Raw genomic sequence first — 23,721 nt, forward strand, 5'->3', positions numbered from 1 at the left:
ATGGGCATCTGGGTTGTGTTTTGAGCATGTGCTGTTTTATGAACCCTTTGTAATTCAGACTTTAAAACTCCAGATGTCACTGCAGGCAACTGGCACATACAAACCATCGACTGCTATGCAATTAACTGAGATATCAGACTTTGAGCTTTAATTTCGCTGTGCTGAGGTTTTGCATGATTGATGAGTCCAATTATTCCAGCAGCCACAGACAGCACAGGTCATTTGCTAAAACATGCCCTGGTCAATGCTTGGCCGTTCTTATAGTGTAATGATGGTTTACAGTAGGAATTGTAGAATATTTTGGAACAAAAAAGCTAAAACAATTTAATTAGGTCAAATTTATTGGGCTGAGTACAAGTACAGAGCTGTAAAAACAAATCGCAATGGTTGTGGATGTAATTTCCAGGGAACAATGGAATATACTGATAAAAAACATACCTTGAATGCACCATACTGTAAATTGCTTTGGATACAAACATCTGCCACATCTATAAATGTAAAAATGGCAAGTGACCAATTTGGTTGCAAATCTACGTGTTATATAAGGTTATGAAAAAGTTTTTGGAATGGAAAAAAAACCATTTAACTTAACTCAATGAATTGCTTTACAGGCCATTAAACTAGAGGCAACTAGAAAACAAGAAGATCAACGCAGACAGGATCTGTACCAACACGATCATCAAATGTATGTCTACTTTTACCATTACACCTGACTACATTTAAAGTGCGCAGTGTTCGGAGAAGGAAGCTGGTTAGCAGGCTGTTCTGCTGGCCATTTTCCAAAGACAATACACATGAATGCACATGTTTACCTTTGTTCAGGAGAAATCTTGGCTACAGGAGATGATTTAAAATAAATGTAAGGAATGCTGTCGGGGAAACGTGCCAAATGGTAAAGTGCCATGTTGCTGATGCTCTTGGAATCTTAAAAAAAAACATTTGTTGGTTTAAATATGTTTACCGTAAAGGAACACTTAATCCAAAACAAAAAAAATGTTGTTGTTGTTTTCTAACCCTCGTGTTGTTCCAAACCCGTAGTATTTCATTTCGTCCAAAGACCATGGAAGACTTTCTGTATACAATAAAAGTCAATTGCGATTAGCTTTAGAAAGGGCTGTCAAGATCCAAAAATTGCCGGGGAGCACTGTAAACAATTTTGTGTTATAGCATCTTTGATCGCTCAACTTTTTATTTTTAGTTAAAGGAAAACACCACCGTTTTTCAATATTTCACTATGTTCTTACCTTAACTTAGACAAATGAATACATACCTATCTTTTTTCAATGCGTCCACTTAATCTTTATACAGCACGTCGTGACTGTGTTAGCATTTAGCCTAGCCCCATTCATTCCTTAGGATCCAAACAGGGATGAATTAGTAACCACTAAACACTTCCATGTTCTCCTTATTTAAAGACACATTTACATGAGTAGTTACACGAGTAAGTATGGTGGCACAAAATAAAAGGTGGCGATTTTTTAAGCGGATAAAAATGAGAACAATATTGTATGGCGGAAGAGCACTTAGTTTGCAGCACTTCAACCTCAGGCCCAGTATTATTGATGGATCTGATCCATTGACGTTTTATTTTGTGCCACCATACTTACTCGTGTAACTACTCATGTAATAGTCTTTAAATAGGGAAAACATTGAAGTGTTTGGTTGCTTCCAAATTAATCCCTGTTTGGATCCCAAGGAATTAATGGGGCTATAGGCGAAATGCTAACACAGTCACGTTGCTCTGTACAAAGATTAAGTGCACGCATTGAAAAAAAGATTGGCATGTATTCATTTGTCTAAGTTGAGGTAGGAACATACTGTAGTAAAATATTAAAAAACTGTGATGTTTTCCTTTAAGCACAAAACAAATTAGATTCTATAATATTTGGGATCATTAATGGAAACCTGGCATGACATGCCTCAAATACCTACATTTAAAGTTCATAAAATGTCAAAATATGCAATATAAGTAAATTATCGGCTGTATACAGTAGCTATATACGACCTTCAATCATAATTGTCCTTTCCTCTGGCAGGAAAAACATGGAATATTTTAAAGGAATGGAGACGGACAGCAGAACTGTTTCTATGACAGCAAGCAATTCCATCCCTGCATCATCATGGGTAAGACAGGGGCCAAATATGTACTGTGTGCTCCATAGGCCTGAGTTCAAACCTTTTCTACATAGTTGTGGTCCTGAGGTTAAAACCCAAGGGACTGGAGTAATTCACACCAATTGATCTGTCTTTGATACATGTTTTCAAAGTAAATAGGCCTCCCTCTAGACCTTTCATCAACATGGCACATTCTACTGCAGTAAAAAGGGTGGCCTTTGCAAGGGTCACTCCCCCCAATTATCTCCTCATTACCCTCACACCAGAGAGGCCTTTCTGAGTCCATGATCGAGCTTTCTGGATAGTTTCTTTTCACGGCCATCCGGTGCAAAGAGTTCCTTCTGAATGGTGAGGCAAGCAAAGTTCAGGGGACTTCCCAAAGTTCACAGCAAGCCTAACGACGAGCATAGAGGGTTTTATGAGACTCTTTTAAGGAATAATCTGTAATGTTTGAGCGAAAGTACCTGGAAATCAGCCAGAGTCTGAATTTACGACACAAGCAATCTGACAGGATGCGTGTAGAGGTGTTAATGAAAAACTCACCGCTGTGATTTCACTTGAATTTTAAACAGCGGTAAGCGTCAGAAGGCTTTTGTGGTCAACAGAAAAGTTGTGTTTTCTAGGGCTGTGCTTTTAAGCTTATTGACATTTTTAAACTTGTGAAGAACAGACAGAGTTTGGTATAACAAGTCTGATTGAAAAATCATTCCATGGTGAGAAATGCACTTTTTATTTAAAAAGAGAGAAATATTTTCCCAAAGGAGTTTATTTTCGGGACATTGTTTTTAAACCATATGAAAAACCTAGTGGGTCTTTCATTTATAATAGTTTATTACATTGTGACCCTGCTAAAATCCAGCTTAAGTAATTTTTGTAATTGATCGTTCTGTGAACATTCTGTGAAAATGTAACCCTGATGGATTGAAGTTGAACACAATGTGAAATCAATGATTAAAATGGAACTTTAATGCTTATAATCTTAATTTTAAGACTTTAGTCTCGGTTTCACAGACAGGGTCACATATTCATTGCATTTAATCCCATTCTTACTCCCAAGGTGACAAAAATCAAAGCATTGTGAAACACTTTTCGCATCACTATATGAAGATGCTAAAATTACCCCTAGACGTCAATATAGAAAAAGTATGCAATTGTGATGTGGAATGCATGTCAAAAAGTGACACTGAGGGGATATACTTTGTGTGCTACAAAGTAACACTTAAGCGGGCTTTCTGTACAGCGTATCCTACGCAGATATGCGAACCATGTTGCGCTTTCATTGACAACCATTAAAAACATACACCGGCTGCAGGCATAAACGTCTTGGTGTGCACGCCCCCTTAGCAATGTTTACATACAGTATATAAAACATTGATGCTGTTTACAGTCGGTAAGGGTTGAACCATGGTTTTTGAACACTTTTTGTAGCATTATATGGAAACCGTGGTTTATCTATTAAGTAAAAATCTAAATATAATGCCCAGTATGTATAGCCAATAGTTGCATGTAATTATGCAACCTGTAACACTGTAAAATAAAGTGTTACCCAAAATATACCATACACAAACACATGTATCTCTGTGTAAGGCTTGCAAAAATGCACAATTAAATGACTTCCTCCTTTATGACTAATAGGGAAAATCCCTCTGATACCCACATAATGCAAGGCCATGGAACAGCGTTCTAGAGTCAAGATCTTTGGTTCTCTCACTCCTCCGGGAGAGAAAGAGGCCTTGGGCCCTGGATTGTGATTTCTCTCAGTGTATTGACTTTAGTGGCTGGACGGCCTCCAGACCAAGTAATGAAACGCTCCAACCTAAATGTCATAGGCCCGCCGATCAAAGTGTTTGTGGAAAGACGGGTTCTTGATGTGGTTTTGTGGCCACCGAGAATTGTTATGTTTTCAGTGATGCTTTCACAAGACAGATTAATCTCCTCCATATCCTCTGTTTGTGCAAAGAATCCTTTGTATTGGCTTCCCAAGATGCCAGGCCCAGGTCGTCCCACCTATTCCCCTTACTCTTTAGCCATTCCAAACAGAGCAGCCCCTGCCTGTTGTCCCCAGGCCGTCTGACCAAACACACAAAGGATCTCTTCTCACCCCTCCTCATAGCGTCTCTCTGTAAAGTATCATGAGAATCTCAGAGTAACATCACTTAAATACAGCTAACGCCCATTTCATTGTGATGTGGTGGGCTCCAGGGGTGTAAAGTGTAAAGCAGTTGTGCTGTACTCAAGGACTTTTACATTTCAAAATTAGATTTTTTTTATTAAACATGCTGCTTAGTTTGTTCATCAAGTTTCTTTTATTCAAGTTTGTTTTTGGCAAGAAACTTTTTACTTAAATTGTGTAGAATTTTGACACAATGTCCTTTCCTTAATAGTTCACCCACTAAACATTTATTTACCTCCTTTATTCCAAACATTTGTGGAACACAAGAACCTTTGTGACCAGTGCTGTCAAAATGAGTCATAATGTGCACAGTCTAATTTTGAGCTACAGGCAGGCCCGGATTAACACAGTGAAGTGCCCCTGGGTGACCAAATTTCAAGTGCCCCCCCCCCCCCAAAAAAGATACATTATAATGAAATCTAGTCATTCACTTTTTTTTATTAGGAGCACTGTAGCCCCTGACTGAAAATTTTAGGAGTGCCAGCTGAAATTTAGGGCACACCTTAAATCAGCCTGCAATACAATTATTCACATTTTTCCAAAATAACGACATTACTGAAAAATACTAAATAGACTTAACTCTATGCAGTTACTGCACATGTCATTATGCACAATTGATGAAACTTTTAGAATAGGAAGTTATGAACCAAAGAATCATACAACCCCCTTCACTAAATCTAGGCATAAGATACATACATATACTATAAGTTATAATCAGATAGCATACTGTAATGAGGTGAGTAGCACGTCAATCTACATACTTGTATCCTTTAGACGTTTCTCATCTTTTATCCGGTTTTCCCCAACTGGGGACTGATGTCTGAAACCTTTCTCATCTATAATGTTGTTGGTGTTAAAGGAACAGTATGTAAGAAATTGATATCAATTAATCATAAAATGGCCCTGATATTTCACTAGACATTAAGAAATCATTTTCATTTCAAATACTTATATCACTGACAACAGTGGTCTGGCCAGGATATTGTCAATTCAAAAGTGGAGTTGCAGCCCTCAACTGATGTTTATGTTGTCATTTTGTGCATTGGCCACATTGGTGTTATTGCAGTACCAGTTTTGGCCACAAGTTTTGTGATTGCAATACCAGTTTTGGCCACAATCCTACATACTGTTCCTTTAATCTAAGCTAAAAGTTCTCCCGCTCTCTTCGTCTCTCATCTCTGCAATGTTTAAATTTAAATCCGTGCCAGAGCGTCTCCTTGCGGTTCTGAGTGAGATGTGTTGACTTCACCCAGGCTGCGTAGACCCATCAGTACAATCAACTGAGTGCATGGTAACATAAAACGATATACGTGTCATGCAAATGAGCGTTTAAAACCCGATCGCGCATTCCGTAGTTTTGTCACGGGTGCCGCACACGCGTGAGAACTTTTGGCCGCGGTCTGGATAGAATTACAGTTTTTAAAAAAGGCCATTTTAAAAAATTGTAACCGCCAAAATCAGTATTGTATCAGGTCAGTATTAAAAAGTAAATTCTTCATTTTACGCAAAATCTGATATCCGCCATGTTATTCTGTCATCTATTCGCCCTTTTTACCCAAAACGCAATTAACACCAGTCCTTCTGGGCAGAATGCAATAAATCCGCTTAACCAATCACAGCGCACCATTCCACACATTGTAAACAATAATGGCGGCACCAATACACACGGAATGCTAGTTTTCTTTATCTTTTTTGTACTTCGTGATCAACAAACAAACAAACAAAAACAAAATAATACTTTTGATGGCATTGATAAACCTGTGGTGGTTTTCTGTTGTGGGGAAGAAACGCAAGTCATCAAAATCGAATAATTTAGCGAGAGGCACTCGGGAGACGGAAAAATGCCGGCTGTTGCTTGTTCTCCTGACAGCATCAAGCTTCTGTCATGCTAACACATTGACCCCAGCAGATCTTATGAAAAACTTTCCATTATTTTACTCGAAGTCAACGAAAATCGAGCAGGACCAAAACATTTTACACCTGATCGCTGTCAATAAAGTTCAGCGACGACGTCCCAAGAATGACAGCAGCAATGACCGTGTTCTGAATATGACAAAGTACGTGTTTTGATTAATGATATTAATGTTTTTTTTTTATCAGTGTACACCACTAGTCAACTAAATTAATATAACATGGCAAAGATGAATGCACATTTATATATTGATTTAATAGATTTATAACATTTTGAAAATAAAACTTGTCATGGATTTTTTGCATTTATGAAAAAAAAAAAACGTTTTTATAATAAATCTTTGAAAATCTAATTATGGGTTTGAATTTTTGGGAATGATATGGAAAACACATTTTTTTTAGTGGATTTAAACAATTAAAGAAATAAAAAAGATATTGGTACGGATTCTCAGACAGGGTTTAGATTAATCCAGGACACGTCAGTGCAAGGTGGTTTTAAATTTTAAGACAGCTCAAACATGCATTTTAGTCTGGGACTAGGATAAGCTCTGTCTGGGAAACCGCATGATAAACATATATTTTCCTATAGATATTAATTTTGACATTGTGTGTGCCAAATCTGCCAAAGTTTTATTCATTCGGACTCATTTTGCCAGGCACAGGTCACATTTCTTGAAGGTGCAAAGGTTTTTGCCCTACAATCTAAAAAAGGTGCTGACAAAAATGTATTCGCAGCATTGACATAGAAGAACAATTTTTTGGTTTCTCAAAAACCTTTCAGTCAAACGTTCCAAAAAATCTTGACTATTTATAGTGTGTAAAACATTTTTACATTACTTTTTGTACAAATTATTCCTTCAAAAAATATAATTTCTCAGACCTTTTTAAACTGAACTTTCTAAACTTAGGGCTGGCTCCGATGTTGTAACTCAATCTTGAATTGTGCTGCGCTTTTCCACACAAAAAACCCTGGCTCCGTGCCCTGATCCTGGTTAAGAATCAGTCTTAAAATCTTGCTGGTCTCAAACCAGCAAACTTGTGATGTCAGTAGGCGGAGCTTTCACTACAGGAGTTCATAAAAATGATTACACAAACTGTGTTTTTAGATGCATTATTGCTTATTTTATGTCCCAAACACCTGTCATTGTTGCATAACTACCTAAGTTTAAATATACCATTTTAAAATGCACAGTAATATCAACATAACAATCTAAAGCTGTTTTACCATGGAGAAAACAAGTTGTTAAAAAACAAGTTACCAAACGAACTTCTATGATGGTTTATTTATATGTGTTTGGATATATTATGTTGCTATTGCAAAGATGTTTTACAAAAGCGATGTACAGAACATAATAGCACATAGACAGTTTCTTTATTAATGTTCATTGTAATCATTTTATGCTTTCAGGCAAATGTAATTGATTTATGTAACCGTAACACCCAGCAGTATAATAATAATGTTACTACTGGTGACGTAATGCATCTAGCTATTTTTCTGGTGGAAACGCGAGCCGGTACTGAGGTCTGGTCGAGCATTCGCTCCAGCTTCAGTGCCGACACAGAGCCAGTCCGGGTGGAAAAGGGATATTAGAGAGCTAAATGGTTGGGTACCAATACCATGTGTTTCCTCACAGGCAAAATGTCACGAGTACAGGGAATCCAAAAGACAGGAAGACAACGCAGCCCTGCTCCAGAAGAAAGCAGAGCAGCGGAGAAAGGTACGCAAAAAAGAAGTGAAGCAGATGGCTTGAACTTACGCACATCACCTCCACTTTTGGTTCTTCATAGCAACACCAGATCTAAACATCTAGGCAATGCCAAGAAAAAGAACTAACTCAGCCTAGCATATGCTCTTAATTACCATGTCCTAGGTTATAGGAGGTAGTCATGGATGGAATAGTGTAGGTGTTTTCCAGCTGGCCGCATAGAGATATTTTTGTGGCTTTGAATGCTTTTCTGTCGGTCAAGAATGAACTTAAACTCACTGATAAATATCAAGGACAGTGAGGTCAGTGTGATCTATCATGTTGATGTTGTTTATTTATGTAAATGTGCAGTTTAGCTGCTTTAGCAACAAGCTTCAAATCAATTTACTTAAGTAGAGGAGACATTTTTGTTCTACAGTAAATGATAATTGAAATAACATATTATTTCCAGACAGAACTTTTGGAGGAAAAACAAAAACGAGATGAAGATGAAAGGAGGAGGCAGATTGAAAGTGACCGTCAGAGGTATGTAAGGGATAATGTAGAGGCAGCCGGTAGTTATTGGGAAATAAGCCCCGACAGTGTGATCAGGACCCGACGCGAAGCGGAGGGTCTTGTATCACACTGAAGGGGCTTATTTCCCGATAACTACCGGCTGACTCTACATTATCCCGCTTATTACACGGCTACTTGTCACATAAGAAAAAAAACTGGACATGAATATGAATTTGAAACATTTTATTGGCATATTTGTTTTAAATTAACATTTTTTATCCTTCCGCGAAACTTTGCACAGATGCATAAAATGATCGTAATACCTTATTAAGATCCTCTGCTTCATACTTGTCTATCTTCATTTTTTTCTCTTTTAGCCAGTCTTTGAGAAGTTTTAATGCCCATTCTGTATTTTTTTGTGTTGGCTTCGTAGCTGTCATGCTCTATTTTGTCAAGTTCAGTCTCAGTAAGCTCTCTGTGTCTTGTCGTGGTTGTCGAGTGTTTGTCACAAGATGGCGCCAAACAAACAGTAATCTTTATTGATCTTTATTGGCGCGGAGCGATCTTACTCATAAAAGTAGTACCGGCTATGCGTTATTATTTTGGAGCGGTTATTATTCGAAAAGAACGAACCTGCAAATGTCTCAACTGACCAATCAGAATCAAGCATTCCAGAGAGCCGTGTAATAAGAATATTTAACATTCATAACAGCCAATCAGCTGCCCAGGGAAATACAGTCCAAAAAATAAACAATATGATTTTAGAATGACATTGTAATCAGTACATCAATCTTGTGCTTAAAATAATAGTTTATGAAAAATAAAAAATCTCATAATTTACATACACTCAAGGCAAACGTAATGTATATGACTTTAATTAGCTAAACACAAAATATTTTTATAAACATATGCCGTCACTTTGTCTTTATTTATGGGAGTGAGAATGAACTCATAAATTCTTGCAACATATCCTCCAACCCATACCATTGTTTTGGCCGTTTGTCCATTCCCCCAAATATGACCAACGGATGCGTTTACTAAATTAGCGCCTCTACCGGCAGCACGTGAAACTTAATATATTAGTGTATGAAATTATATTTTGGGGTATAATTTTGCTATGATGACATGTAATGGAATATGATTTTAAATTAAACCCACCAGGATTAATTGTATTTATATACACTATTTAGGGATTTAGGGCAAATAACATACCCATTTATTTATTATATGATATAAAACACAGCATACAAAACATTTTTCAAAACATACTTAAAATATTCCATGTGTACCGAGCTCAAACGATCGATTTACGAAGAAAAGACACAAAAGTACACCGCTGTAAATATAAGATTCGTAGTACACTCGTTCACAAACAGTGGTGGCTCGTGACTTCTTTTTTGCAGAGAAGGCATGAATTCGAAACTCGTCAAAACATCACTGTGTGTGGTTCATCATGTCAAAATATGTGTTCCATGCGTCATGTGAACCTATGTGCATTGCGCAAAATGTCAAAATACATGTCTGCTACAGAAGCTTCGTAAAGCTTTATGAGACGCTCGCGTTTGCTAGATACTCACGTAATCTCATGTGAAATCTGAATTTAGTGTTTTATCATTAAAGCTGCGGTAGGCAACTCTGGAGGATTGGTATGATTTTGAATGTTTACAATTTTCGTGCCCCTCCCACACTACCACCAAGCAACCTCCCTTCGAGCTCGTCCTTGTCAGTACGTGTGCACTAGGGTTGTGGCGATGGACGATATCATGATATCACGATATCACTGACATCACGATGGAGAGACACCATCGTGATGCCACGCTCCCACCCCACTCCGTTGCGAGTTGATATACACTAAATCTCTTCTATAGAGTATTAGCCTAAAATTTTTCCGGGATTGCTCTATAACTTAAATTGAAAATATAACTAATGCATATATGCTATTTTAAATACTGTAGTCTATGCCTGAGACGTGACGTGTGTTAGTCTGTGAAAATATCCTGTCAGGCATTTGATCTTGACATTGCTAGAATCTTGTCTTTTTTCATGTTGTACATTTAACTTAAATAATTTAATTTTGTACAAGAAAACAGCCCATATTAATAATTTATTAGTAGCCTATTGTACTGTCTCGGGAGATTGTGCTCATTGTAAATAGCTATAAGGCTATACTGCACTGAAGCGGCAGATTAAGATATAAACCGAGAATTCACCAAACGTCAAGAACAAGAAAACGAGAACAACACTCCGACCGAAACTCAGGATTTACATACACAGACCATGTTTAAATTTCGATGTTTCTGGACAGAAATGCCAACTTGTTCACTTTGTCTAGTTTTAATAAGCTGCGAATTGAAGTGCGGGCTCCTCCCTGCAGTGCTGAAGACCCACTCTGGTGGCACATATGCACAGATATATACGTGCAACCTATTGGAAAGCGCGGAGGAGTCAATGGGTTAGTAAAATAATGAAATTATAGCTTTTAAATAGAAAAAATATTTATGTAAAGAGTTTGTTTGCTTAAAAGTGCACAACTCTTCTTAAGTGGAATAAAGCTACTTTTTACCCTTGTGCAACCTATAGGAAAGAGAAGAGTCATTAGTTGGGTTAGTAAAATAACAAAATTAGCTTTTAAGTACAAAATAGTATTTATGTAAAAATATATATTAAAATAAAAAGTGCACAACTCTTCTCAAGTGGAAGTAATAAAGTAAAATAATGAATAATAATTATATAATAACAGATAATAATGATATCATCGTCCATCGCGATGGTTTAACGTAACCATCGTCAACTGCTAATTTAGGGGACTTCGCCCAACCCTAGTGTGCACCAGTATTTTTGTGAACCCATACTTAGCAAGCATACTTAGATTACTTACATAACACTCCGAAATACAATCAATGGTTGATAAAGCACAATTACCTGTCGAGAAGAAATGTGGCAAGCTCTGCATCCAGCTTGAACCCTTAAAATCTTGTAGATTCCTCCACCTTTCAAAAGCCGGTCCCATGATCCTAGTTTTATAACGGGCAAGGTCGCTTTCTTTTTGTTTCCTTCTTTTCATTGGTTGTTTTCCTAGCTCTGTGAATGTTCTCTTCGCCATCACGCTATGTTCATATTGTAACGCGCGTGAGGGGAGAGGGGGGGATTTGTGGCACGTGCAGGAATTGTAATTGACAGGCAGATTTTACACAGCCCTGTGCTGATTGGACCCGATGAACCGGCCTGCGCTAATTGGACCAGATTGACAGGGAGCGGTGGATTTTTGCAAACCAAATAACAGGCTCTAGGTGGAGGTAGAAGCGCAGATTTTTTTCTTAAACAGTCTAATTTATGTTGTTCTATGGGAGAATAGTGTCGGTTTTAGTGAATATGATCAAAAATATCTTGCCAACCGTAGCTTTAACCCTTTTGACGCATATGCAGCAAGTACGTATTTTGACATGACACACAATGCACATAGGTTCCCATGACGTTCCAAACACATATTTTGACATGACGACCCTCACACATGACACCCCAAACGCATATTTTGTTTTTTGCCTCCTCGGAAAAGAATTCACTGGGCGCCACTGTTCACAACCTGCCACCAAAAGAAGCGATGATATCATCTTTGATTGCGAAATAGCATTGGCTCTCGTGTGTCTTGTGACCAATTGCATCATTAAGTTACTGTAGCTAAGAATATGAAGCACTATTGGTGTTGCGACCAATTGCGTCATGCTCTAATGTGACGGTTTATGTTGCTGTGTGCATTGCATGGATTTCTTATATAAAGTGACCTCACATAAAGTGATCGTATGGTTTCGGTTTGCAACGCAAAATGTTTTTAATACTTTTATGTTTTATATGGTTGAGAAGTGGTTGGGTTTAGGGTAAGATCTTTAAAACCATAACTGTTTATGAAACTACTACTACATTTACAAATGCAGAAATTAAAATGCATCTAATCTGAAGTTTAGGGCAAAAAACTATGGAGGCAATAATCAAGTCATATTGTGTAAAATAATAAGTCCCACACCACGACCAAGAAACGTGTAAATGCGAGCCAAAGTAGCAGTTGAGAGAGGATGAAGCGCGAGAGTGTGGGGCTGATTTTGTGCGTTCTGCGCATGCTTTTATTGCCATTAAATTGCCGCAATAAACGTAACCACAGGTTGTATAAGCTGCTGACCGCTAGAAAGCACATACACGTACCTTTAAATCAAAATACTGTATGGTGTTTGCACAAACTAACTGTTAGGTCATTATTTTTGGAGGACAGTCTGGTCCATATAAAACATATAAGTTATTGATGTGCTGCCATACAAGAGTTTTACTGAAGGGATACTTCAGCTTAAAATGAAAAATCTGTCATCATTTACTCATCCTTGAATTTTGGGATTTGTTAATATGTTTTGTCTTATTTACATAATACATCATAACACTGTTTAAATTGTATTAAATTATTAAACTTCCGGTTTATTTCCATGTGAAAATTAGATTTTAAATCCCAGATTTGTCTCAGACTTTTGGACCTCACCGTATGTGGAAGAGGGAGTCTTTCATTGCTCAGTCTGAATGATTTGTGAAATATTCTGATGAGGTAGAAAAAAGAAAAAGGAATGCTTCTCTGGGTCAAAAATATATATAAATAATGTATAAACAATCCAGGGTGCTCTTCAAAAAAGGGCCTGAAACGTGTTGGCATGTAGCCATTTTTGATTAAAGGCTTTTATATATTTATCAGGAGTGCCTCATTTTTCAATTTTCTTATTCTGATGATGTATTGCTCTCTTTAGGGTGAACTCTGACTTCCTAAAAAGATTGGAGGCAGTTAGTTTAGGTAGAGTGTCTGAACCCGTGGCAAACCCCCCTGTGAGCAGTAACGTCTATCTAGATGATGATGATGAAGAGGCTCCACCCTCATCCGCAGGACTCAAGCCATCACAAGCCCATACAGACAGTGGCGAGCAGGAAGGTAAGTTTTAAACAAGATTTATATGCATCTTCCGGCACTCGGCGTGTTTAAGTCTGTTTTATTTCACAACACCTCTGGAAACGTCTCCATTATGTTTACCTGTTATGTCATAAAGTCCTCTGGTCTGTGTGAGAGATATTGCACAGATCTTTCATCCAATGTTTCTTTCCATTGTCAAACAGCATATAGGCCTGTGTAAATAAACCTCTTCTGGCACGCCATGACTTAGAAGACTAATGTCAGTTCGTTGCCAGTATGAGGCAGATTCACTGGCAGCGAGCTACATGCTTGACGTGTTTTTCATTTGGTTTCTGAGGTCCAAAGTGCCTGCTGCAATGTAAACTCGTCTGTCCCTGAAGAAGTTATAATTATTGACATGCCGCTCTGACAACAGACTCATTAATCTCATGTCTGCATAAACATCAGTTAGCTTTTTGACATCTTGTCTTGCTGCATTGCCATTACTTGTATTCATGCAATGTTGTCTTTAGACATACAGTACACTGCCTTTATGTGGGAACATGATATACACATTACCAAGACTGTACTTTTAAAACCAAATGTTTAAAATATTATAGCCTATTTAAAATGTATGCACTGAGAAAATATATTACACAGTGCCTGTCTGGAATGGCATATTTCATACTACTACAGTAAATTTGACCCTGCCTTTGAAAACCCACCTTCTCAACCAATCAGAATAAAGCATTTAACAGCCCCGTGGTATAAATAATTTACTCATTACTAAGGATCTCTAAGTTCACTTACATCTGCCACAAAATTAGACTGGTAGTTTTAAGCCAATTTAAAAATTCAAGGGCGTGGGAAGTTTTTGAAAATATACATGCAAAGATACAGGTCATTGAAAGTGCTTGAATCTGTTTCATGCAAGAAGTTTTCAGGAAAAAAAATCCATATTATTTCCTGTGTAGTGTAGGATAATATCATAAAAATTCTAGACTTTTTAAGCACACGTGCTAGCTGTTCGCTTTAAATGCTTATATCTTCTGTATGCGAATGTTGATTCATACCAAAATGCTTTTTTGCATAATTGTGTTTGACAAATGTCTCGGGTTACGTATGTAACTGTTGTTCCCTGAGAAGGGAACGAGACGCTGCGTCTCCCTTGCCATACTTCCTGCGTCCCTGTAACGCCGTCTTTGGCAATATTTCAGATAGCGATATACTTCCTGGCTCCCGCGTCACCCTGTCTTTTTAGTTAAGCCTCACCATTGGTTAAACTTGATTCATATTCAGACACACTTACCCATGGAGGGGACCCCAAAGTGTCACCGCAGTGACGCAGTGCGAGTTCCCTCAAAAAGGAACTGTAAACAATGTATCTTAAAAAGTAACACAATGTAAACTTGCTCTCACTTGAAATGTGTCCCCACATTTAGTCCTTGAATTTGAGGGTAATGGACCTGGAAAGTCCTTGTAATGTCCTTGAATTTGAAGTTAACTACTATAAGGTGTGGGAACCATGAGTTTAATGGCGCCTGTTATTTATCATATAAATTGACTAGAGCAAATAAAATTAGCAGTTATACTATATGTAAATGATAATGTATAGGCAGCAGGTTTTTATCGCAGAAATAAGCCCCAACAGTGTGATCAGGTATCTTGTATCATCTTAAAGGGGCTTAATTTGTGATAACAACCTGCGGCCTGTACATTATCACGCTTATTACATGACAATTTTACCTCATAAGGAAGGTAAGGAAAATTATATAGTGATTTGAAATATTTTATTTGCTCATTTGAAATAAATACAGTCCTAAGAAAACATTTTTTATTTCGGTTTTAAGAGATGACAAAACGTTCAAGTGTCACCACAATATTTGGTTTAATCATTTGTAAATCTTATGCTGGATATCTTTTTTAATTAATTTAGTTTTGTGTAATATTAAACTGTGCCTATCAAAATGATTTGCAGCATCGGGGTTATTGTTTTTAATGGTTTTTTTTTATCTGAAGCATAAAGGGATAGTTCGGCCAAAAACGATATTAAACCCATGATTTACTCACCCCCAAGCTGTCCGAGTTGCATATGTCCATCGTTTTTCAGACAAACACATTTTCGGATATTTTAGTAAATATTTTATATCTTTCAGTTGATTAAATGTAATGTTACGGGGTCCAGCAATAGTCCACGACCTTCAAGTCCAAAAAAAGTGCGTCCATCCTTCACAAATTAAATCCAAACGGCTCCAGGATGATAAACAAAGGTCTTCTGTGGGTAATCCGCGCGGTGTTGTTGTAGAAATATCCATATTTAAAATGTTATTAACGTTATAAACTACCTTCCGGTAGCGCCGCCATCTTAGAGTGATGCGCATTCAGGATGAGAGCTTACGCAGCGTACAGAGTTTCTCTGCTGCTGCTCTGTGCCCCCGCCCTCCGAATTTGTCATACGTCACTAAGAAAAGTGCGTACACTACGCTAATACTCTCTCCTGAGTCTAAGATGGCGGCGCTACCGGAAGGTAGTTTATAACGTTAATAACATTTTAAATATGGATATTTCTACAACAACACCGCAGGGATTACCCACAGAAGACCTTTGTTTATCATCCTGGAGCCGTTTGGATTTAATTTGTGAAGGATGGACGCACTTTTTTTGGACTTGAAGGTCGTGGACTATTGCTGGACCCCGTAACATTACATTTAATCAACTGAAAGATATAAAATATTTTCTAAAATATCCGAAAATGTGTTTGTCTGAAAAACGATGGACATATGCAACTCGGACAGCTTGGGGGTGAGTAAATCATGGGTTTAATATCGTTTTTGGCCGAACTATCCCTTTAAAGCTACACTGAAGCAATGAAACATTGTAAAAAAACAATACAAAAAAAAAAAAATGTGACTGCAGTACTTGGCTTGACTTAATCTCATAATTAGATTGAGACTTTAGTCTGGATTTCACAGGGATGGTCATAGAATATTCCTGCAGTATGCATTACTGTATGCATACTATGCACAGTATGCTAATTATTTATAAATATTATCTATATTTCCTAAAACATAAGCACAATACAGTTTGGTATTAGGCTACTATTCAATTTCAAATAGGCAGTTAGGGCTGGGCGATAAATCAATATTTATATGTACCGTCGATACACCTTTATCGATAACGATGGGGGGGAAACGAAGTTCATTGCTAAAACTGCATTAGGCTACATTACATCACCGTTCCTAGATCTTAAACAGACTATTATATGCCCTGATAAAGGAGCGTGCCGCGAGTGACAAGCAAACAGCCAATAACAAGTGTTGCTGAGGGAGTCAGTTGCACCATCGCCATAACAGGAAAAGCATAAAAACGTGTAAAAATGATTGCTGTGGCCGAGGAGATTGTTCTTCATTCCTTTCTGACAAACAGACAAAAAACCTGTTTGATTCCCACATGTTGTTTTAAACTTCTTAATGGAACATAGAAATGACTTATGGTTCGATTCAGCTCAAATCTAGCTTTATATATGTAGTGCTTTTTGGCCAAGAGGTGTGGCTGTAACGATTAGCTTTTCCAACTGTAGAGCGTGCAGACTGCTGGGTGATGGTGTGGGACTAATGTGTCATTCACATCAAAACTGTCTGCATATGTTTTCTCATGCCGAATGTCACATTACATTTGCGTGTTTAGCGTCGTCACCACATCTGGCTGAATGTTTAATTCCCAGCTTAAGTGTGAGATCAAGCAAGCCTCTGATTTTAGGCACACATATCTGTCTGTGATTACCAGAAACACAAGACATGTTTGTCTCAAAACCTGAGAATTGGATTTACTCATGGGACTCAGTGGCGGCCGGTGACTTCTTTTTTCGAGGGGGCTTGATCCGAAGTTCGTCACAACATGTATGTAGCTCGTCATGTGTGTGGTTCCTTTTTTCAAAATATGTGTCCTGTGCGTCGAGAGATCCTGTGTGCATCACGTGTCTTGTCAAAATAAGTACCTGCTGCAGACACGTCTAATGCGTTTATGATAAAAGAGACACTCGCGTTTGCCAGATACTCACTTAATCTCATGCGTATCAGAGTTTACTGTACTGTTAAGGGAGTGTCTTCTATTTTGTGAACGTAAGTGTCTTTTTTTATCATAAACGGTTTTGACGCGTGTGCAGCAGGCACTTAATTTTGACAAAACACGTGATGCACATGGTTCACATAACGCAACATATTTTGAAAACGCAAGCAACACACATGACACTCCAAACACTTATTTTGAATTTGCACCCCTCGGATGAGCAGTCACCAGCCACCACTGATGGGACTCATTCTCTGGATTATCATACTATAAAGCAAAGTCTAGCCTAAAGTTTTTACCTTTAACAACCTTTCAACCTATAGAATTGTACCGTTTTGGAATTCATTCAGCTGATCTCCGGGTCTGGCTGTACAGTACCACTTTTAGCATAGCTTAGCATAATCCATTGAATCTGATTAGACCATTAGCATCGAGCTAAAAATGGCTGCAGCAGGTGCAATGATATTACGCAGGGCCTGAAAATAGTCCCCAGCAATTGAAAGTTACGTAACAAGAGGGGCTATTTTCGGGCACTACGTAATTATCATTGCGACTGTTGCAGCCATGGTACGGTAGCAAAGTCCTTGATTATTACGTCAGAATGTAACTACAGAAGAGTCAAGTTTTAAATAGGAAAAATATCAAAACTCTTTGGTTATTTTTGAGCGTGATGCTAATGGTATAATCCAGTAATTCTCAAAGTGTTTATACATTCGTCACTTATTTAAGTAGATTTTTAACGCACTTGCAAAACTGTGATATCAGTTCTTGCCATTCTGTTTTAATAACGTAAAAATGGATCGGTGGCTAAACCAAAGAGGAGTCAAAAGAAGGATCAAGCATAAACTGAAAGCAGCTAAAATCCACAGATCTATTAGTTTTGTAATGTACTAATTTTCGTTTCATGTGTAAAATCCCTGTAATTTCAGTGATTTTGGACATTAAGGGGAAATGTTTTTTTTCAGCATTTTATTTTTACCATAGTTACAATCATAAACTTCATATACCCACCACCTCAGTTTTAAACTAAGGGCTCTTTGGAATGACATTAAGTGGGACCTAGGCTGTTATAGTATGTTTAATTGCATTTTTTTTCACATGTGCAGTTTGTTGTTCATATTAAGCTGCAACTCATTTCACATTTACTTGTTCAAATGAAATAAAATTCCTGAAATAAAATTCATATAATAATTTCTGAACATTGCATTGCATTTGTGTTTAAAAAATTAGTTTTTGACTTGAAACAGTTGCATATTAAACTGAAATGTAGCTTATCCTTACTATTTTGTTGTTTTTTTGGGGTGTGTTAGAGTGGGACTCTGTTAGGTGGTCCTCAGAAAAAAATTGAAGCATAAAGTGATCCTTAGGCTGAAAAAGTTTGAGAAACATTGGTCTAATCAGATCAATGGATTATGCTAAGCTATGCTAAAATTGGTACCACCAGACCTTGAGATCGCCTGAATGGATTCCAAAACCATAAAACTCAAATGTTTAACTCTAGGGGAGCTGGAAAATTTGCCTACTTTCAAAAAAGTAGATTGTCCCTTTAAGCTTTGGGTAAAAGCATCTGCTAATGCCTTAAATGACAAGCATTCTGTCCATCATTGGTATTTGGATTTTCTTTAATTTCCTCATTAAGGATTTTGAATCCAAGAACGGCCTTCCCATCTGTCCAGCATTCCTGGTATCTGTGTGTATGGGATATCTGTCTGACATAGCCCTAGTTTTGTCCATTAGTATGTGGTTTAGTGTGGGATTGAGATGGTGCTGTTTGCGGAATAGGCTGGCAACAGCACTGCGGTGGAGGCGAGTTTTCCCACCCTTGTCTGTCCTGCTGCATGAACCAAATGAACCAATCGAAAGGTCAATGTCCCGCTGCACTCATGCATAGCTGCAAAGTATTGAATGACTGCGTTTGTGTACACATACGTTTGTCTTTGACGGAGACTCCGAGAGGATATGAAGTCTCGAGGAACAAATGACCACATACAGCTACATCTCTAGGAACAAATGACCACATCGCTCTTGTTTATTTTGACAGCCTTTCACTTGTTCATGAAAATACAAATTTTGTGCTGCATTACGTGCTAAATTGTGTATATTTATAACTTTGTGTGTTTTTCTTTTCGTAGATTGTGATCAAATGTGGGCCGTGATGAAACTTCAGCATCATTTTCCATACTATGAGCGTGATATGCTGGAAGACATCGTCAGACAGTGTAATGGCAATTACCAGCAAGCATATGAACTACTTAATGTGTAAACGAACACATTGTTATTGTGATCTTCTGGCGTGATGAGCTTGAGCTTTACAGTTCATCCAAAAAGAACAAATCTGTCCTCATTCACTCAACTTTATGTTGTTCCAGACGATTTTCTCTAATGGTCCTCACACATTGGGATCCCTTTTAATGCCTCATGTTTCCCGATAGTTTCATTTCCCATTCACTTTAATTGGAAGTTGATAGAAAGAGCAGCCAGGATTTTATAAAAACTCAATGTTTGTATTTCAAAGACATGAAGATGAGGAATGAAATAATGAAGTTTCACTAGTCCCACTTTATATTTTGTGTCATTACCTACAGTGTATGTACATAAGAAAAAAATATTTAATGAGGAGAACCGGGGTGAAAGTAAAGCGGGACGAAAGAAACAAAGTGATTTTCTCAGATTCCTGACTACATTTGCATTTTAAACTATGACAGCATGTTTAGCACACAACCCTTGACAGAGCTAAAAAATATTGCGTTATTTTCTCACTGTTTTGCGCATATAGGTCCAGAAAGCTGTTTTCGACCATGATAAGTACATTTTTCATATAACGCGTTGTGTTTCTCTTTCATGTGTTACAGTACTGATCAATCTACAGGTTATTTAGAGCTCGAACACATCCTAAAGTTTGACTTCGCAAAGTTTTTCAGAATAAAAGTTAATCGGGTTTAAATGTTAGGATTTCCTGGTGGGACGAAAGTAAAGGGGGTCGCACACCAACCACGCAGCTCAGCTTCGCGCCGCGTCGCGTCTAGGACAACTCGGAGGTATCGTAAACCAGGAAGTGCACATTAAGTAGCGCAGGCTTCGTCAGATAGCGTCTACTCTAAAATGCTAAATATACGTTAGCAGCCAATGTTAATCGTTAATGATTTGGGACGAATATGATGTTATTTAATGTTAAACTATTTGAGTGGCGCTCTGTGGGGCGACAGGGATTTGAGCAACTTTTTGGGTCGTGGCTGGGCGCTGCGGACAGGCGCCACCTGTTGGCGGTGGTGTGCGTATACTCATAGAAAACAATGTGTTTGATTTTTTAGAACGGCGCGGCGCTGAGCTGTGCATCCTGTGTGCGACCCCCTTAACACTTGTTACACATAATACTGTTGAATTATGTTGAAAATTTATATTATTCTCATTTGATTTAATTAAATTTTATAGTGTTCAAACTGTTCAAAAGTTTTTTTTTTCAACAATTCAAGTTTGTACTGTCAGGTTGTCAATGTTGAAACATTTGATAAAACTGAAATTTAAAATGAAAATGTATATAAGATACATATATATTTATATAAGATAAAATACAAAATATGTTTGCAGTTACATAACAAGGTCATAGTCATTTACATTTACTAAAATCAAGTGTAACGTAAAAATCTATATTGTTCTGTTGTGTTACTTTGACACACCTATGTGTTACTTTCGTCCCAGATGGCGGGGAAAACGTGCCGCAAGATCAAGGATTTTTGCTGCAACAATCACAAAAAAACAAAAAAGCATTTTTCTGGAAGGACTGTCTACATTAACAGCAACATTACACACTAACTAAAGTTTAAAAAATGGGATCAGGAAAAACATAACCTTTAAAAACATCCAAAAAAAAATTACTTTCTCCCCTGCTCTCCCCTATATAATTTACCAATTGTGTGCTTATGTATTGTTCTGGGCGTTAGGGACATTGCAGGGATTGACATTAAGCGTCATTAGGCGGTTGTCCTTTGGACAAGTAAAATTGCCATTCAAATTTGTCCGAATAAAAAATTTAGTTGCTCGGAGATAATAAATGCAGTTTCATTTGTGGAGTAAATATAATTGTTTATTGTAGTTAGCAGTGGCAGCCGGTGACTTCTTTTTTGAGGGCACCTGATGTGAAACTCGTCAATACATGTATTTAACCCCGTCATGCTTATGGCTCGTCACTTCAAAATATGTGTTCGGCGCGTCATGTCTAAATACATGTCTGCTGCAAACCCTTCAAAGGGTTTTATGACAAAAGAGACGCTCACGTATGCCAGATACTCGCTTAATCTCATGTGTAATCAGGGTTTAGTAGTTAATGTTTTGTGAGTATTTTGTAAGCGTCTCTTTTATCATAAACCTTTTCGGCGTGTGTGCAGCAGGCTCGTATTTTGACATGACGCATTATGCATATAGGTTGACATGACGCACCAAACACCTGACACTCCGAAAACATATTTTGAATTCGTGCCCCTCGGAAGAGAAGTTATCGGCCGCCACTTGTAGTTAAACAAAACAACATTTAATCTAGATGTAGAGTACATATGTTTATATGCAAGTTTTTGGTTCAGCACTTTGGTATGTGTGTGTATACGCTATGTGTGCCTGTCGTTATAACCATGGGTTTGAATTTAGCATTATTGAGGTGTACTCCGGTAGAAATGAATGTCACAGTAAATATTGGATTTTCTCAATCATTTTTAAATCATTTTATTTTATTACTTTTTGAATTAATGTATTTTAATTTTATTTATTTAATTTTAATGTATTTAATTTAATGTATTTTTTCAATAGATATTTTAAAGTTACTTGTCCGGCATTCAAGTAAAATTTCTCACTTGCCCTTCTAAAACATACAGTTGTCCCCGACATGCGGACAAGCGTTAATGTCGAGCCGTGCATTGTATACATTTTTTTTTTGTAATTTAAAGTAGGACAGTTTCATTTTTGGGTGAAAGAATCCTTACTTAAAACAATAGCGGGTTTGAAGATTGTAGCATCTTTTGAAATGACAGAAAAACTATTTATCTTGTTTAGTTTGCTCAGTTATTTTTATTCTGACACAAAATGGATTGACACTTAGCCACAGAGAGAGAAATCAAACGAATAAATCAAAACCCGAGTCTGCTGTGGGAACGTTTATGGATCCCATGTGTACAGTTTGCAGGGTAAATGATGTGCATTCACGAAATTCAAAGGCTAATTTATAATGAGGTAAATGACTGGCAAAGTTCTGTGTCTATCCACCATATGGGAGGGACAGTGAAAACCAAACCACCATACATTTGCTTCCAGACTGTATAGGTTTATTGTTAAAAAGTTTCTGTTAAAGTAATGGTTTCTGTAAATGTGGATGAGAGTTTTCTTGATCTACAAAAGTTTTTGGCAAAATAATACAGATTCCAATGCAGATCCCTCGTTTTTTGGGTAAAAGCTTGTGTTGTTGTTGAATCAAGATCACTTATGCTTCTGCGCAGGAAAAGATTCTTATGTAAATGTGTTCACTGCATTAAACATATCATTTCCTGTGACAACTTCCCTGTCTTTTGATGAGTTTTTCTTTGTGCGTGTGTTTTCCTGTAGAGATAGTTGTGGAAAGAGCGGTTCCCAAGGTAACCCAAACTCAAAGGAAACCGTGTTGTTTCTGACACCCGATACGGAGAACTGCTTCCGAGAGATGTTGTTTTGGGTCATTGAAACTAAAAGGGTTTGCACCATACTGTAACACCATATAGAGCAACCCCGGTGACCCACAAATCAGAAGTGTTGGTAGGCCCGCAAGACCCCGATTACCTCAGCAGCAGCCAGGGGGATTTCCTGTGGGTGGTTCCCCGTCTGAATTAGGTCACGGCATTACCCATATCACAGAAGAATTCTGGGGAAAATAATAAAATCTACAGACAGCAATAAACCACAGCATACACCCAGCAGATCTGGGCTCTATTATCCATTGGTGTCGAAAAAGACAAATATATTGATTCTCTATGAAATTACCCTTTTTGTTTTGCCGTTTGACCGTTTTCCAAAGATTGTGAGGGAAAAAGGTTTTACTTCAAGAATCGCATGAGTTACCCTTTAGCTCTTTTATTATTCCAAGGTCCTGTCTGAGTCATTCAATGCAGAAGAAAAACACGGGAAAGACTACACTATTACATCTGCACAAGATACACTTTATCATCAGGGACGTGTTCGTTTTTCGGTAAGACTTGGCGTGCAGGGAATAACGTTTGCTTTATTGAAACATTATCCACCTTGTCTGTTGAAAGGAAAGGATACTTCAGGACAGAGAAGGACCTTAAAGTGAACTAGGAAAACATGCCACTCGCAAG

The 23,721-nt window shown here is 37.7% G+C and overlaps 1 protein-coding gene across 2 annotated transcripts in view; it reads left to right on the plus strand.

Moving 5' to 3' along the window:
* Positions 1-22,926, plus strand: part of epsti1 (epithelial stromal interaction 1) — a 29,478-nt gene extending 6,552 nt beyond the window's left edge. For both annotated transcript variants that reach the window (XM_065293019.2, XM_065293018.2), the window contains 6 exons: positions 612-685; positions 2,037-2,124; positions 7,834-7,917; positions 8,357-8,430; positions 13,182-13,360; positions 19,519-22,926. In XM_065293019.2, the coding sequence (XP_065149091.1) occupies positions 612-685; positions 2,037-2,124; positions 7,834-7,917; positions 8,357-8,430; positions 13,182-13,360; positions 19,519-19,649 (630 nt within the window). In that variant the 3' untranslated portion in view covers positions 19,650-22,926. The remainder of the gene's footprint in view (positions 1-611; positions 686-2,036; positions 2,125-7,833; positions 7,918-8,356; positions 8,431-13,181; positions 13,361-19,518) is intronic.
* The last annotated feature ends 795 nt before the right edge of the window (positions 22,927-23,721 follow it).

This window comes from Paramisgurnus dabryanus, chromosome 15, assembly GCF_030506205.2.
Source record: "Paramisgurnus dabryanus chromosome 15, PD_genome_1.1, whole genome shotgun sequence".
NCBI classification, from domain to species: Eukaryota; Metazoa; Chordata; class Actinopteri; order Cypriniformes; family Cobitidae; genus Paramisgurnus; species Paramisgurnus dabryanus.